Source organism: Platichthys flesus, chromosome 1 (assembly GCF_949316205.1).
Source record: "Platichthys flesus chromosome 1, fPlaFle2.1, whole genome shotgun sequence".
Classification (NCBI taxonomy): Eukaryota; Metazoa; Chordata; class Actinopteri; order Pleuronectiformes; family Pleuronectidae; genus Platichthys; species Platichthys flesus.
In genome coordinates, this window is record NC_084945.1 from 20,778,966 (window position 1) to 20,791,421 (window position 12,456).

Genomic DNA, 12,456 nt, shown 5'->3' on the forward strand with positions numbered 1-12,456 from the left:
CCTCGCCCCTCCGAGGAACCCGTTGTGACCGCTCGCACACGTGACCCGCCGGACGCCACTTTTCCACAGTAGCGATGCAGACGACAGATGATGCATGAATTTTTTATCTAATAAAGACAGTGATAGGAGTGGAAGGGAATCGTCCCGGTCATGCTGAATTAACGAGGCGCTGGCTTCCTTCCGTCTGCCAGGTTTGTGAATGACGAGGCTCGTCAGCGCTCACTGTGTGAAGCCGTCGTTTTGCTGTCAGCCTCCGGGCCTCTGACTCCGTGCTACGTTAGCCAACCTTGAGCTCGTGCAGAGGACTGTGGGACAAGCAGGACATTTTGAGGTTTCAGTGTCGGATAAAGAGTGGATGTCCCTCTGTGAGGCAAAGAATAGTCCGGGTCTCAGGCTTTTGGGTAACCCTGTCCAGAAAGCCTCCTTCTTCGACCACCTGAGCCGCTGCGCTGCATGAGCTCGTCTGCAGCACGGCACAGAACCAATTCATTGCTTCACACCAATTCAAAATCTAGTCGCACTCGCCATGTTAGGTTAGATCTCATCCCTCACACCTCTACCTCTTCCCTTAACACCTGTACCGATGTGTAGCTCCTGCCCGAGCTGCTGCATTCTCACCCACCCACCCAAAAAAGTTAGAAAAAAAAATTACTTAGGAGTTGGGCATTCCCATGGCAACCAGGTCCTGTGGTATAGGAAGGGATGTCAGGCCAAGCCCAATTCCATTTGCATACAAATTGCCCAGCTGGTACCTTGTTGTTATGACAACGGCACACAGCTCCCAGAATTCATTTGGAAGTGAAATACAAAAAGAGAGCAGCCGGCGAGAAGAGTCATTTTTAAAATAATTGTTCTTTTATAATTAAGATGTTGTTTTGACAGCGACACTGTTTTCCGATGTAAACCTAAACACCTGGTGGAAATGACAAAAAAACATATGATTCTCAAGCCTCAAGACAGGCTGATAAGTGAATATGTCAGATTGTTTGCAATATAAAATACATTTTAATGGAGACAAATCTGTTTAAATTTGTGAATTACTGTCAGACAAAAAAACAATCCTGGTATGAAAATCTGTTGTTTTTCTTCTCCAGAATTTCTGCGTGACCTCTGGCAGACACTCTCCAAACTGACTCGATCGGCCCTCTTCGTGGTTCACCTGATTTTGCAAACCTTTATATAATTCCTTGCAATGAGCCGTGCCAAATCCTGAGAGCTTGAGACAGAGAAAAGGGAAATCAGCTGACGACACAGTGTCCTCTGCTGGCAGCAACCAGCGGTAGAGTTTGCACAACCGTCTGCCTGGCTAAACGGATAATATTTAGTTTAAGGGCAACTGAGCCGATGCTTTTCCATAGTCATCCTGTCTCAGCATATACTGGCCAGTTAAATTGGCCTTCTGTGCATGAGTGTTCTGTGAACCTGTTTATCCCAGAAACCTCCACGAGACTCCAGTTTAATCATTGGCTTCTGTGCCTCTGTCAAACCATCACAGGCCAATCAGCGCCTCCCTCAATGGGGGAAACAAAGGTGCTTCCGGCTCCACTACTTAACCTGTTGGAGAGCGAGTTGAACCCTCACCCTGTGCACATTAAACTTATTTTCCCCTCTGTGTGTTAATGATGGCAGGGAGCCCCAATGATAGTCCTGTTACAGATTGTTAGAGACAACTGGTCTAAACCACTTCAGCCTGGATTGAAAGGCCTGTATCAGCAACAATACAGATGTGTGTGTGTGTATGTGTGTGTGTGTGTGTGTGTGTGCACGTGTGCACGTGTGCGTTACACCCCATACCTCAGGGTTGGAGCAGAAGGAAGGTGACACATCCTGCCTCCCCAGCATATAAATGCAGGAACCTTCTCGCTGAAGTGCTGCCGGCGCTGAAGCGAGACAGTTCAGTACATTTCTTTCCCCCTGAATGTGCAACCTTCTCCCAAGGTCACAGCTCTCCAGCAACTCAGATCTTAACTGAAGCTCCACTCCGCACATTTGTCGGCCTAACGTCTGATTCAACATGGCAACACGATGGGGACTGTGTGGCGCCGGAAAGATCAGCAATGACTTCAGCGTGGCCGTGAAGACTCTGCCTCCCGGAGATCACCAGGTACTCAGTCACACAGGATGTCTCCCTCAGTGACATAGCTTCTGTTACTGTGATGAATGTATGTGCGGCTTGCTCTCTCCATGTGCAGATTGCAGTGATTGCATCGAGAAGCTTGGAGCGCGCCAAAGAGTTCGCCAAGAAGCACGGTGTTCCTGAGGCTTACGGCAGCTACGAGGAGCTCGCCAACAACCCAGACATCGGTGAGTTGAGTGCTTTAATGAACAGCCCACTCACAGTCAGAGATGATGGCGTGTCGGTGTTCTCCTCATCATTTGCGTTCTCGCAGACATCGTGTACCTGGGGGTGTTGCACACGGAGCACTGGCGAGTCGGCCTGCTGTTCCTCAATGCGGGAAAGAACGTCCTGTGTGAGAAACCTTTTGCCATGAACTCCAGACAGGTGAAAGAGCTTGTCACGGCCGCGAAGAAAAACAAGGTCTTCCTGATGGAGGTAAGGTTTTAAAAGATGTAGTAAGCGTAGTAGGCTCAGGTAGAAGAGCAGATCAAGAAGGTCGGTGGTTTGATTCCCGGCTCCTCTACTCCACCCACTGAAGTGTCCTTAGGCAAGATGATGACCTTCAAATTGCCCCTGTGCCAGCAGTGTGTGAATGGTGTCTGATAGAATAGTACAGCATTGAGGAACGCCACTGTGTGTGTGTCAAAGTGAATGTAACTTTAAATATCGTCTATACCAATTGCTGGTCACGGAAGTTGCAGTAGTTTCAGGTATAATTCAATCAAACTAAAAATAACTTGTTTGTTTTGTAATAATTGTTGAACAGGTTTTTGTGTGGATAAACCCTTTTAAATCAACCATTTCTAAAGGGCCCTAACACACAAGCAACCACAAAAATCAAAAATGTGAATCTAATAGACAATACAAACATTAGACAACAACATTGTCATTTCAACAAACACACAAACTTCATCATGATCAGTGCAATGCTCAACACACTGAATGGCCACCGAGAGACCCTGATCAAATGCTTGCCAAGTAAAAATATAAAAGATAGATGCTATATATATATATAGATGTACACATAAAATAAATAATGAAAACGTGTCACGTATCAGATGCAGAAAAAGGATGTTGCTGCTGTTAAGTTATCTAAGATGTGAGGTCGTGAAGTCGAGCTCACCCACACTCTTCTCACTCACGCACAGTCGTGCTAATCCTTAAAGCAGTAGCCTGACATTTGGGAAAAACACTCATATTCCCTTCATTGCAGGGAGTTTATAGATCAGAAGTCATAAAGCCTGAATGACTGGGGACTGTTTACTGCTCGTGCTACAGGGAAACATCTTGTCATGTCGTGTCTGAGCAGAACATCTGCTCGTATATGAAATGAAGAGCTGTGGCAATGAACTGCTGCTCAGCTCAAACTCCTGTATTAACTGTTTACTGATGCAGTGGTGCTGTGCTCTCACCTCTCTGCCCCCCCCCCCCCCCCAGGCCATCTGGTCCCGCTGTTTCCCCGTGCACGCCGAGGTGCGCAGGCTGCTGGCGGACGAGGTGGTCGGGGAGGTGAAGCTGGTGAAGGCCTACTTCGGCTCCCCCCAGCTCCACATCCCCCGCTCGGTGGAGAAAGAGCTGGGAGGAGGAGCGCTGCTCGACATCGGAGTGTACTGCCTGCAGTTTGTCCTCATGGTGTTCAACGGAGAGAGGCCGGAGTCCATCCAAGCCACGGGGGTGCTGCTTGACTCAGGTATGATCCAGCACTCGGGTCACGCAGCAGATATATATCATTAACCACACAGGACGAATCAGTGATCACAAACCGGCTGCTCCTCACCATGAAAACAAAAAGTAGAGGAAAAGAAGAATCCCTCGAGTGACGTGATGTGAAAATTAGACCGAAAAACACATCTTTAAAAGAACTGTCCTAATTGTAAACACCTCGGGGAAGAATTGTTCACACGGAAAATCCCACACTTATCTCTTAAACGTCAGACTAATCCAAATCCTCTCTGTGGAGTACAGTAATAAAACCGGCGGGGGGGGGGGGGGGGGGGGGGGGGGCAATGTAACTGCATTTCTCACAACTAGTTATCCTTCACTGTTAGATAATCACACACTTCAGCTTTTCCTTCTCTTGTTCTCAGAGAGGTCATGCCAGCAGTGGTAGATCGAAGATTTTTCCAAATCAGGGGCCATGAAATTGCCGCAATTTGCACATAGGGGAAAATCTGAATTCCAGATTAAGTGAGATGTACATTTAAGTAATTTCTTGTTCACTGTTGGCCGTATAGCTTCAACAAAAGCCAAACCGAAGGCCAAGAAAATAATTACTAGTAATGAAGATTTGTTCTGCGTGGACGTTAAACATAGCGCATACCAAGTTCGAGATCTCTTATGTTATTATGACTATTGTCAAAACATTTGGTTCATTATGAAACTGTGGTGGGACAAATAACAAAGTCAAAGTCTTCATATGGAAAACACTGACTGACACAACAGGAGCACTTCAATCAGACCCCTGGATCCACTCCGACCTGCCAGTGAAGCTGAAATGAACTTGATTTAAAGGAGTAATGTTAGCTTTCCTTCAGTAATACATTATTTTGACAGGAGTGGATGAATCTGTGGTGGTGGTGATGAAGTTCTCCAGGAACAGGATGGCCTTCTGCTCCTTTTCTATCGCCGCTCGACTCCCGAATGATGCTGTCATCAGCGGCACTGAGGGCTCCATTAAAGTACGTCGTGCCAGTCTTGTACAGGAACCTTTCACTTGATTAAAAGATGATTGAGACTAAGATGGTCCCTAATTGCTTTCTCATTCGATTAAGCTGAAGTATATATCAGACTGAAGATCTATACCCACTGCGTTTCATGATACACGAGTGGAATGATCGGATTAAGACGGAAGCTCATTTCCTTTTTTGCTCGCCGTGCAGGTCCTCGGCCCTATGCACTGCCCCACTACGCTGGTTGTGAATGACGAGGAGACGGAGTACCCTCTCCCTGAGCCGGGCCTCCCTCTAAACTTCACCAACAGCACCGGGCTTTGCTACGAAGCAGAGGAAGTGAGGCAGTGCCTGCTGAAGGGTAGGTCATGGTATAAAGGGAAGTTGTGTATTTGGCCTCTAGTAGATGAAGTTTTTTGAGCTGTTATTTAAAACGGTAAGGTGAGCCAGAAATTCATTATACATGAATGTACTCATCAGATCAGCTTATACAGTATTACACTCCCATGGCAATTTACATAATCATAACATCCCCGCTTTGACCTAATTTATGCATCTTTGTGAGCATGTGCATAATAATTTGTAGCTATAAACAGAAGTGTCTTTCCATCAGTGGGATTTTCTCCTCCTCATCTACAGGACTTAAGGAGAGCCCACGGATGCCTCTGGCTGAGTCCGTCTTACTGACGGAGATCATGGATGAAATCAGGAAGCAGGTGGGAGTTGTCTTCAGCCAGGACAGCCAGTGACATCACTCCGGAGCCAAGCTGTTCCACCTGACCTGAATCTGCTCAGGTGGAACAAAGGGAAGCCGCTCGAGGGAAGATGCTGGATCTTTGGCAAAAGCAGATCACTATTGGCTCTGTGTCACACGGCCCGAGCACACACATGTTATTCAGCTGTCACACAGTTAAAGATACAACCAGTACATTACTGGAGCATGTATGTCTACAGTTTGCTTACCAGTGTTTTCCTTTATACATTCTGTATTCTCAAATTATATTGATTGTCTCCTGGAGGCTTAGTGCAGTATAGGTCACAAACCCACCTTCTCCATGTTAGCTGATGGGACATTGTCCCAATTATAAACTCAAATGCAAAATAAATTACTTCCCTAAAATGGCTTCTGTCATATTATGTCATTCTTATCACACTGATGTTTGTTTGCTTGAGCTCTTGCCCATTTATTGAGCAGCATTTTGCATTTCTCCAGTAACGTCAGCAGATAATGTTAGTGTTCATGTTTCCAGGTAGTTTTTCTTTAGTTTGTCTTTTGATGCTAGAAAGGGGTGAAAAGTCATGATTGACGACTGAGACTGACTCACGATTGGTCGATCAGATGTAGCTGCAGGGCGACGATAGCATGGCTCCCCTCCACGGTCACTGCTGCATAGACTCCGGCTCTGAATTCCATCCAAAGCACAAGATGGCAACCCCCGTATTCAAAATAGTTTGGCTTCATTTTTATACAATGAGAGGAAGATGTCGTCCATTTTTATGTAAAAAGTCTGTTATACAAACAGTCATTCTAATTCAGTCAATAAGTAAACAACCTGCAGATTATTTACAGCACAGTACAGAGACTTTTCCTCTTTCATTAAATACATGTAAAATCTGAAAAATGTGTTGGAAAACCAAACAAATCACAAGGTAAACAAACAGACCAACCTTGTTGCGTGTCGACAGCCTGTAATCAAGTCCCTGGCCCTTTAAAGACAACCCCAGCTGTCACTGCGAGGTCTGTGATTGATGATTCCAATAAAGGACTGATTGTGAAAGCAGTGTGTCATTCCAAATATCCTCCGCTGGAGAGGAGAAGAAGAGACGTGGAGTGGCACATCTGAATCAAAGTGTTATGTAAGGTCTGGCCCTTGTAGCATCGAACAAATAGATTCATGTTCCCCTGCACAAAATTAGGCTGCACTGTCTGCTTCTGAAGGTTGGGAGAGAGAAAGGCCTCTATTAGTCAGCAGCACGGCTCATCTCATACTTGTTCTCAACCTTCTGTGCTCAATGAACTCCTCAAACAAGGAGATGGTTTCACCGAAACACTGAGCAGCCCAATTCCAAGAAACACTTTCATTATTATAACACAATCAACAATTATGTTTAAAGTTTGAAGTTAAATTTGCAGACCACACAATTTCAAGCCATGGTAAATATGATCTTTACCGTAAACCACTACGGTTTACGGTAAAGATCATATTTGATTACATTCGAGCAAAAATTTAAGGACAATAATAATTATAGTTATAATAAATATGAGGATATATTAATTTAGCCTGATAAAACCTCAATCAGATGGTATATTAAACAGTATTAAATCTCCAGAGGAATTCAAATATAAATTTAAAAACAAGATAGACAAAATCAAGGAATACTAATTCATCCTAAAATAGCTACAAGGACATGTTAATATCTGGCGAAGGAAAAAATCTAACTGAGGATATATCTGTCGATATAAATAATAATGATAATAATAATTAAGCCTTGTATAGCTACAGTGACATGATTGAGAAATAATTTATTATTTATCTCAAGACCAAGATTGTCTTGGGGTGGGGAAAATAAAATACAATGGGAAATAAAAAGTTAAAAAAAATGTATAGTTGCAATAGTAAAATTAAGTATAAGATGCAAGTTATAGATTCAAAAAAGAATGAGATAAATATTAATGACCAAAACAATTAATAACAGGATGAGTAGAATTAGTAGAAGTAGAGGATTAGACCGATGGGATTATTAATATAAGGAATGTTGTCTGCTGAAAAACACAAATCGTGGCCTCATCATCATCATCATCATTGTGTCTCTTTCGTGCGACGCCACAAGGTCAAAACGAGTACTGTGTCTCCACCTTGTGTCAGAAAGCGGTCATTTCTGCAATACCTGACAGCCCTCATTGCTGTTGTGTCACTTCCGTGTTCAACATGGCAACCAGGTGGGGGATCTGCAGCAGTGGGAAGATCAGCCATGACTTCACTGTGGCCCTGAGGACTCTGTCTGCGGAGGACCACCAGGTATCAGTGCGGTGTTGGTGTGGGGACCTGGGTGTGTCTGCGGATCATGTAACAAATACACTGTCTCTGATCGCACCCACATATACATTCTGTCGAGCACACAGGAGCTGCAGGTGTAATGGACAAAGTGGTTATACTAATTATTTAGCCTGTTCGTTCATTTAATTTCACGTTATTTAAACATTATTTGATTTGGTCTGGATCTGCCCCATGCCCTCCAATATCACTTCCGGTTCAGTTTTTTCACAAGCGGAAATACAGTTCTCTCACAAAGATGACTCGAGCGATTACTGTAAAGTGAAAAAGACTCTCACACAGACTGTTTCACTTTTATCTAAAACCTACAAGCTTCTGTTTAAATTGACCGCTACCGCCACTGTGCCTCAAAATCCGAGACTTTTACTTCGAAGGGGAACTATCCATTTCCTTCTCCAGATTTCCTCTTTTACTTGTCACTGTACACGATGAGTCTGAGTTCATCGGTTAGACGGCACGTGAAATCTGTTAATGTTGTTTATGTTTTTAAATAATATATGATGTTTCCTTTTTAATGTTCAGTGAAAGGTCTTTATATATATATTATATATATATATATATATATGTATATATTTATTCAGTCATATTGGATAGCCACCTGGTGGCTATGTATTGGAACTACACAGTTCTGAGGCAGTGTGCTCAAGTCATGGACACAATTCACTTAGTGCAACTGCAGCAATGAAAACCGAAAGACCTAAACTGAATCTAAAGAATATCAGTAAAGGGCAAGAGCTAATTAAATGTGTGTTAATTTATTTTCAAGAGAAGAGTTCTCGATGATGTGATGTTTAATTGAGCTCCACAGGTAAATGTACTAAGGCTGTAATGTCTCCATGTGCTTGAGACGACAGCATCAGACCCCAGCTTCTATATCAGCCTCAGTCTAAACTCTGCAGCAGCACAGTTGGTGTGATACTTTTCAGTGAAGAGCAGCTGATTGTGATAAATAATGGTTTGACACTGTGTCTTCAGGTTGTGGCTGTGGCCGCTCGCAGGCTGGAGGATGCACAGGAGTTTGCCAAGAAGCACAGCGTCTCCCGAGCTTACGGCAGCTACGAGGAGCTGGCCAGAGATCCAGACATTGGTCAGTTTCTGTCATTTCAGGTTTAAATATTTTTTTTAACTGCCAGTGTCTTCTTACAGCCTGGTGTGTGTGTGTGTTTATGTGTGTACAGATGTGGTGTACGTCGGCGTTATCCACCCTTACCACCTGAGTGCTTGTCTGCTCTTCACGAATGCCAAGAAGAATGTGCTGTGTGAGAAGCCCCTGGCCATGAACACCAAGGAGGTGAAGGAGATCCTGGCATCTGCAGAGAGGAACAACGTCTTCCTCATGGAGGTACGGGTGGAGCAGATGAAACAATCTGGACTCCTCACAGCTTTAGTTTCTTCTCCTCTGCTCCTCTAATGCAACATCATTCTGGATTCAAAAGGACAAGGCTCATCGCTGATCACATGAACCCCACCCTTCACACTCTACTTACCTTTTCAGTTTTTTCTCTCTTAACATAAATCGTGCTGCTCCGAGAAAAACAAGTCTGTCAAAATGCAAAGTACGTGCAATATATTTTGCATCCATCAATTCAACTTTATAACTAATTTAATAGATTATTCATTATTCTTGAAACTGTTTTTTTTCTACTTAAAATATAAGAAATTCTTAATTCTTAATTCTTGGTTGTCCTGGTCTTGTCAGCAAAGAGTCATGTGGCTATATGGGGAAGTCGTCTCGTTCCCTCGACTTATTAACGCTTAGTCATGTAATATTTCTTTCCCAACTGTCACCAGGGGTCCTCCGTACAAACCCTTTTTGAATAAGTCCTTCAAAATTAAGGCATGAGCTTTTAACCCCTCATTAATGATCCAAACCTATTAGCAGCTCATTTATGGGACCTGTGAAGCACTACATAAAAAGAACCCAGCTTGTTTCCTTCAGATGTAAATGAAATGCCTCCTGTCCCGTCCTTGGCTCCAGGGCATCTGGACCCGTTTTTTCCCGGCCTCAGTGGAGATCAGAAGGCTTCTGGCCCAGGAGGAGGTGGGCGATGTCAGGCTGGTCAGAGTGGAGTTTGGCGTCCCGCTGATGCACGTGCCAAGAGCTGTGGAGAAGGAGCTGGGCGGAGGAGCGGTACTAGATCTCGGCATCTACTGCCTGCAGTTCATATGCATGGTGTGTAACGGAGAGAAGCCACAGAGCATACAAGCCACAGGGATCTGCCTGGAGTCAGGTACGCATCAACGAGTCAGAGGAATCTCAGACATCATCTCCCAAAGCACCGGTATCACATCAGTTATTATGACGGGACATGTTGCACTCATCAACATGATGTCAGTTTGAGTATAGAAAGAAGCCTGTTATTCCAAGTGAGTCATCCTCCACCACTTCTTTCTCTTCTCTTTAAAGGCATCACACCCGGGTAGCTGCTTATCTGATAATATATGGGAGTTGTTGAGTTTCGAATTGAGGATTTCTAAACACGGAGTGTATGTGTGCGATAAGAGCTCAGATCTCCGTCACTGTCTTTTATGACTTAACTGCTGCAGTCAAAGTCTGAAGATTCTCAGTCATCCAGGTCATTGCATTTCTACAGACCTGTCCAAGGACTCTGGTCACGCCTGTGGATGTTTCACCTCTCATCTGAATCACTCTGGTTCAGGAGAAGCCTCTCAGATGATGATCTTCAGTATATATCGCTGTAGCTTTCAGTGCTGCATGTAGGAGTGAGGAATGGCCGATAAGACTGGAAGTTGCATATTTATACAATATATTAAGCTTATATCTTCATGTTGTTGCAGGAGTGGATGAGACTGTGGTCGTCACTCTGAAGTTCTCCAAGAACAGAATCGCTGTGTTCACCTGCTCTTCCCGTGTGCACCTGACCAATGAGGCTGTTATCGTGGGCACCAAGGGCACGATCAGGGTAGGTCATCACATCAGGGCCGCACACAATCAGATAATAAGTCTGAAACAGCACATCTGTGTCACCACCACATTTGTGTCTTCAGAATAACCTAGAATTTAGCAAGTGGAGTCACGGTCCATGTGGAGTAATTTAGGAAGGAAATTAGGAAGGTGTGTGTTGTGAAAAACACCTTGTGTAAGAATACAAAAGTTACACAACATGACAGTTTATACTCAAGTTGCACACACTGTTCTGTATAAACAGTGATTTACTATTTGCTGTCATTGATTTACTGTTGCATGTGTTTAGGTCCCTGAACACATGTGGTGCCCCACGTCACTAGTGGTGAATGGGAAGGAGACTCAGTACCCGGTGCCTGAACCCCATTTACCTCTCAACTTCCTGAACAGCACAGGGATGCGTTATGAAGCAGAGGGGGTTCGGCAGTGTTTGCTCCAAGGTACATTGATGTTTTATGTATTTTACTCCCGAGAAAAACAAGCACATTTTTGAATTGCTCTGTATTACACTTGTAATACACTCTTTCAACACCCGGTGGCGTCAGAAACCCTAAACTCTTAGGGCCATGTACAGACTTGACTGTACACTGTAAATGTCCTCACTCAGTGTTTTTCCTCCTGCAGGGCTGAAGCAGAGTGCAGTTGTGTCTCACGCAGACTCTCTGTGGCTGGCTGAGGTGGAGGAGGAGATCCTCAGGCAGGTCGGGGGCAGTGTATGACAAGGACTGGCACTGAGTGCTTTACAGTGTCATTTAAACACATGATATAGTGAACTTTAAATTCATATACTACTGCTAAATGAAGTAGTTACTTTATGAGGATGAATCGTTTTCTTATGTGTCTTCTGATAAAGATGCTTGAAGCAACTTTAAGTTTATCTTGAATTTATCCAGAACTTCACTGACACTCTACTGCTTTGATAAATTCTCAAAATAAATTTTCAACAACTGCATTATGCTCAACAGTTTGGTCTCCAGAATGTTTCACCTGAATCCAGCACCTGAAGAAACATTGTGCACATAGCAGCCGCACAATTAGATTGACAGTTCAATGACTTAGAGTAGGGAGAGTTGTGCTGCTTTCATTCCCTCTCCTCTCCATGAATGTCTGATCTTTCTCGATGCATCTGTGGTGATCAGGTCGGCCTCCTGTGAGAAAACATTCAAAATCAGGCCCAGTAAGTTCAAGAGAAATGCAGAACTGCAGATCAACTGCAGATCACATTAAAACCAGCGTTTATCTCCAATAGTCAGAGTAAATATGAAGAATTCTGTAGAGGGTTTGGTGTATTTAATATAAGATCATCTTTTATTAGTCCCACAGTGGCAGTATATATTCTAACTATTTGTTACAGCAGCAGCTCTTCTGGTTCAGAAAGTGGGGGATTATGGGTAATATCTATTTATCAGTGGTTTCAGTTCAGTGAGTTGGACAAACCATTCTGAGCTCCTGTCAAGAGATTGATAGCTTAACTATTTTTTTCCACACGAAAAGCATTGTATTGCTTTGACAACTATCCCAACCAAATCATGGGGCTGTAACTACAATACAAGTCAATTAAAAAAGAAATTTTTCTAGAGAACATTCAGAGAGTAGCATAGCAGTACATTTTCTAATGTAACACTAATTTGGTTTCATTTAGAGCATTATGTGTATAGTCTTTGTAGCCTAATCGGCACAAATGAA

General features: G+C 43.7%; 2 protein-coding genes across 2 annotated transcripts; both read left to right on the plus strand.

Moving 5' to 3' along the window:
• Nucleotides 1-1,867: 1,867 nt before the first annotated feature.
• On the plus strand, nucleotides 1,868-5,906 carry dhdh.1 (dihydrodiol dehydrogenase, tandem duplicate 1). The gene is made up of 7 exons (XM_062393763.1): nucleotides 1,868-2,104; nucleotides 2,193-2,304; nucleotides 2,391-2,554; nucleotides 3,557-3,809; nucleotides 4,673-4,797; nucleotides 4,999-5,149; nucleotides 5,428-5,906. Exons 1-7 carry the CDS (start codon nucleotides 2,015-2,017, stop codon nucleotides 5,535-5,537), a joined length of 1,005 nt encoding a protein of 334 aa, XP_062249747.1. The 5' UTR covers nucleotides 1,868-2,014; the 3' UTR covers nucleotides 5,538-5,906.
• A 1,752-nt stretch (nucleotides 5,907-7,658) lies between these two features.
• dhdh.2 (dihydrodiol dehydrogenase, tandem duplicate 2) lies at nucleotides 7,659-11,727 on the plus strand. The gene is made up of 7 exons (XM_062388713.1): nucleotides 7,659-7,808; nucleotides 8,820-8,931; nucleotides 9,023-9,186; nucleotides 9,823-10,075; nucleotides 10,644-10,768; nucleotides 11,060-11,210; nucleotides 11,395-11,727. Exons 1-7 carry the CDS (start codon nucleotides 7,719-7,721, stop codon nucleotides 11,487-11,489), a joined length of 990 nt encoding a protein of 329 aa, XP_062244697.1. The 5' UTR covers nucleotides 7,659-7,718; the 3' UTR covers nucleotides 11,490-11,727.
• Nucleotides 11,728-12,456: the final 729 nt, after the last annotated feature.

Coding starts and splice junctions, on each gene's coding strand:
- dhdh.1 (XM_062393763.1), top strand. CDS start 2,015: ATGGCAACACGATGGGGACTGTGTGGCGCCGGAAAGATCAGCAATGAC. Junction 2,305..2,390: donor CGCCAACAACCCAGACATCG/GTGAGTTGAGTG, acceptor GCGTTCTCGCAG/ACATCGTGTACCTGGGGGTG. Junction 4,798..4,998: donor GCACTGAGGGCTCCATTAAA/GTACGTCGTGCC, acceptor CTCGCCGTGCAG/GTCCTCGGCCCTATGCACTG.
- dhdh.2 (XM_062388713.1), top strand. CDS start 7,719: ATGGCAACCAGGTGGGGGATCTGCAGCAGTGGGAAGATCAGCCATGAC. Junction 7,809..8,819: donor TGTCTGCGGAGGACCACCAG/GTATCAGTGCGG, acceptor CTGTGTCTTCAG/GTTGTGGCTGTGGCCGCTCG. Junction 8,932..9,022: donor GGCCAGAGATCCAGACATTG/GTCAGTTTCTGT, acceptor ATGTGTGTACAG/ATGTGGTGTACGTCGGCGTT.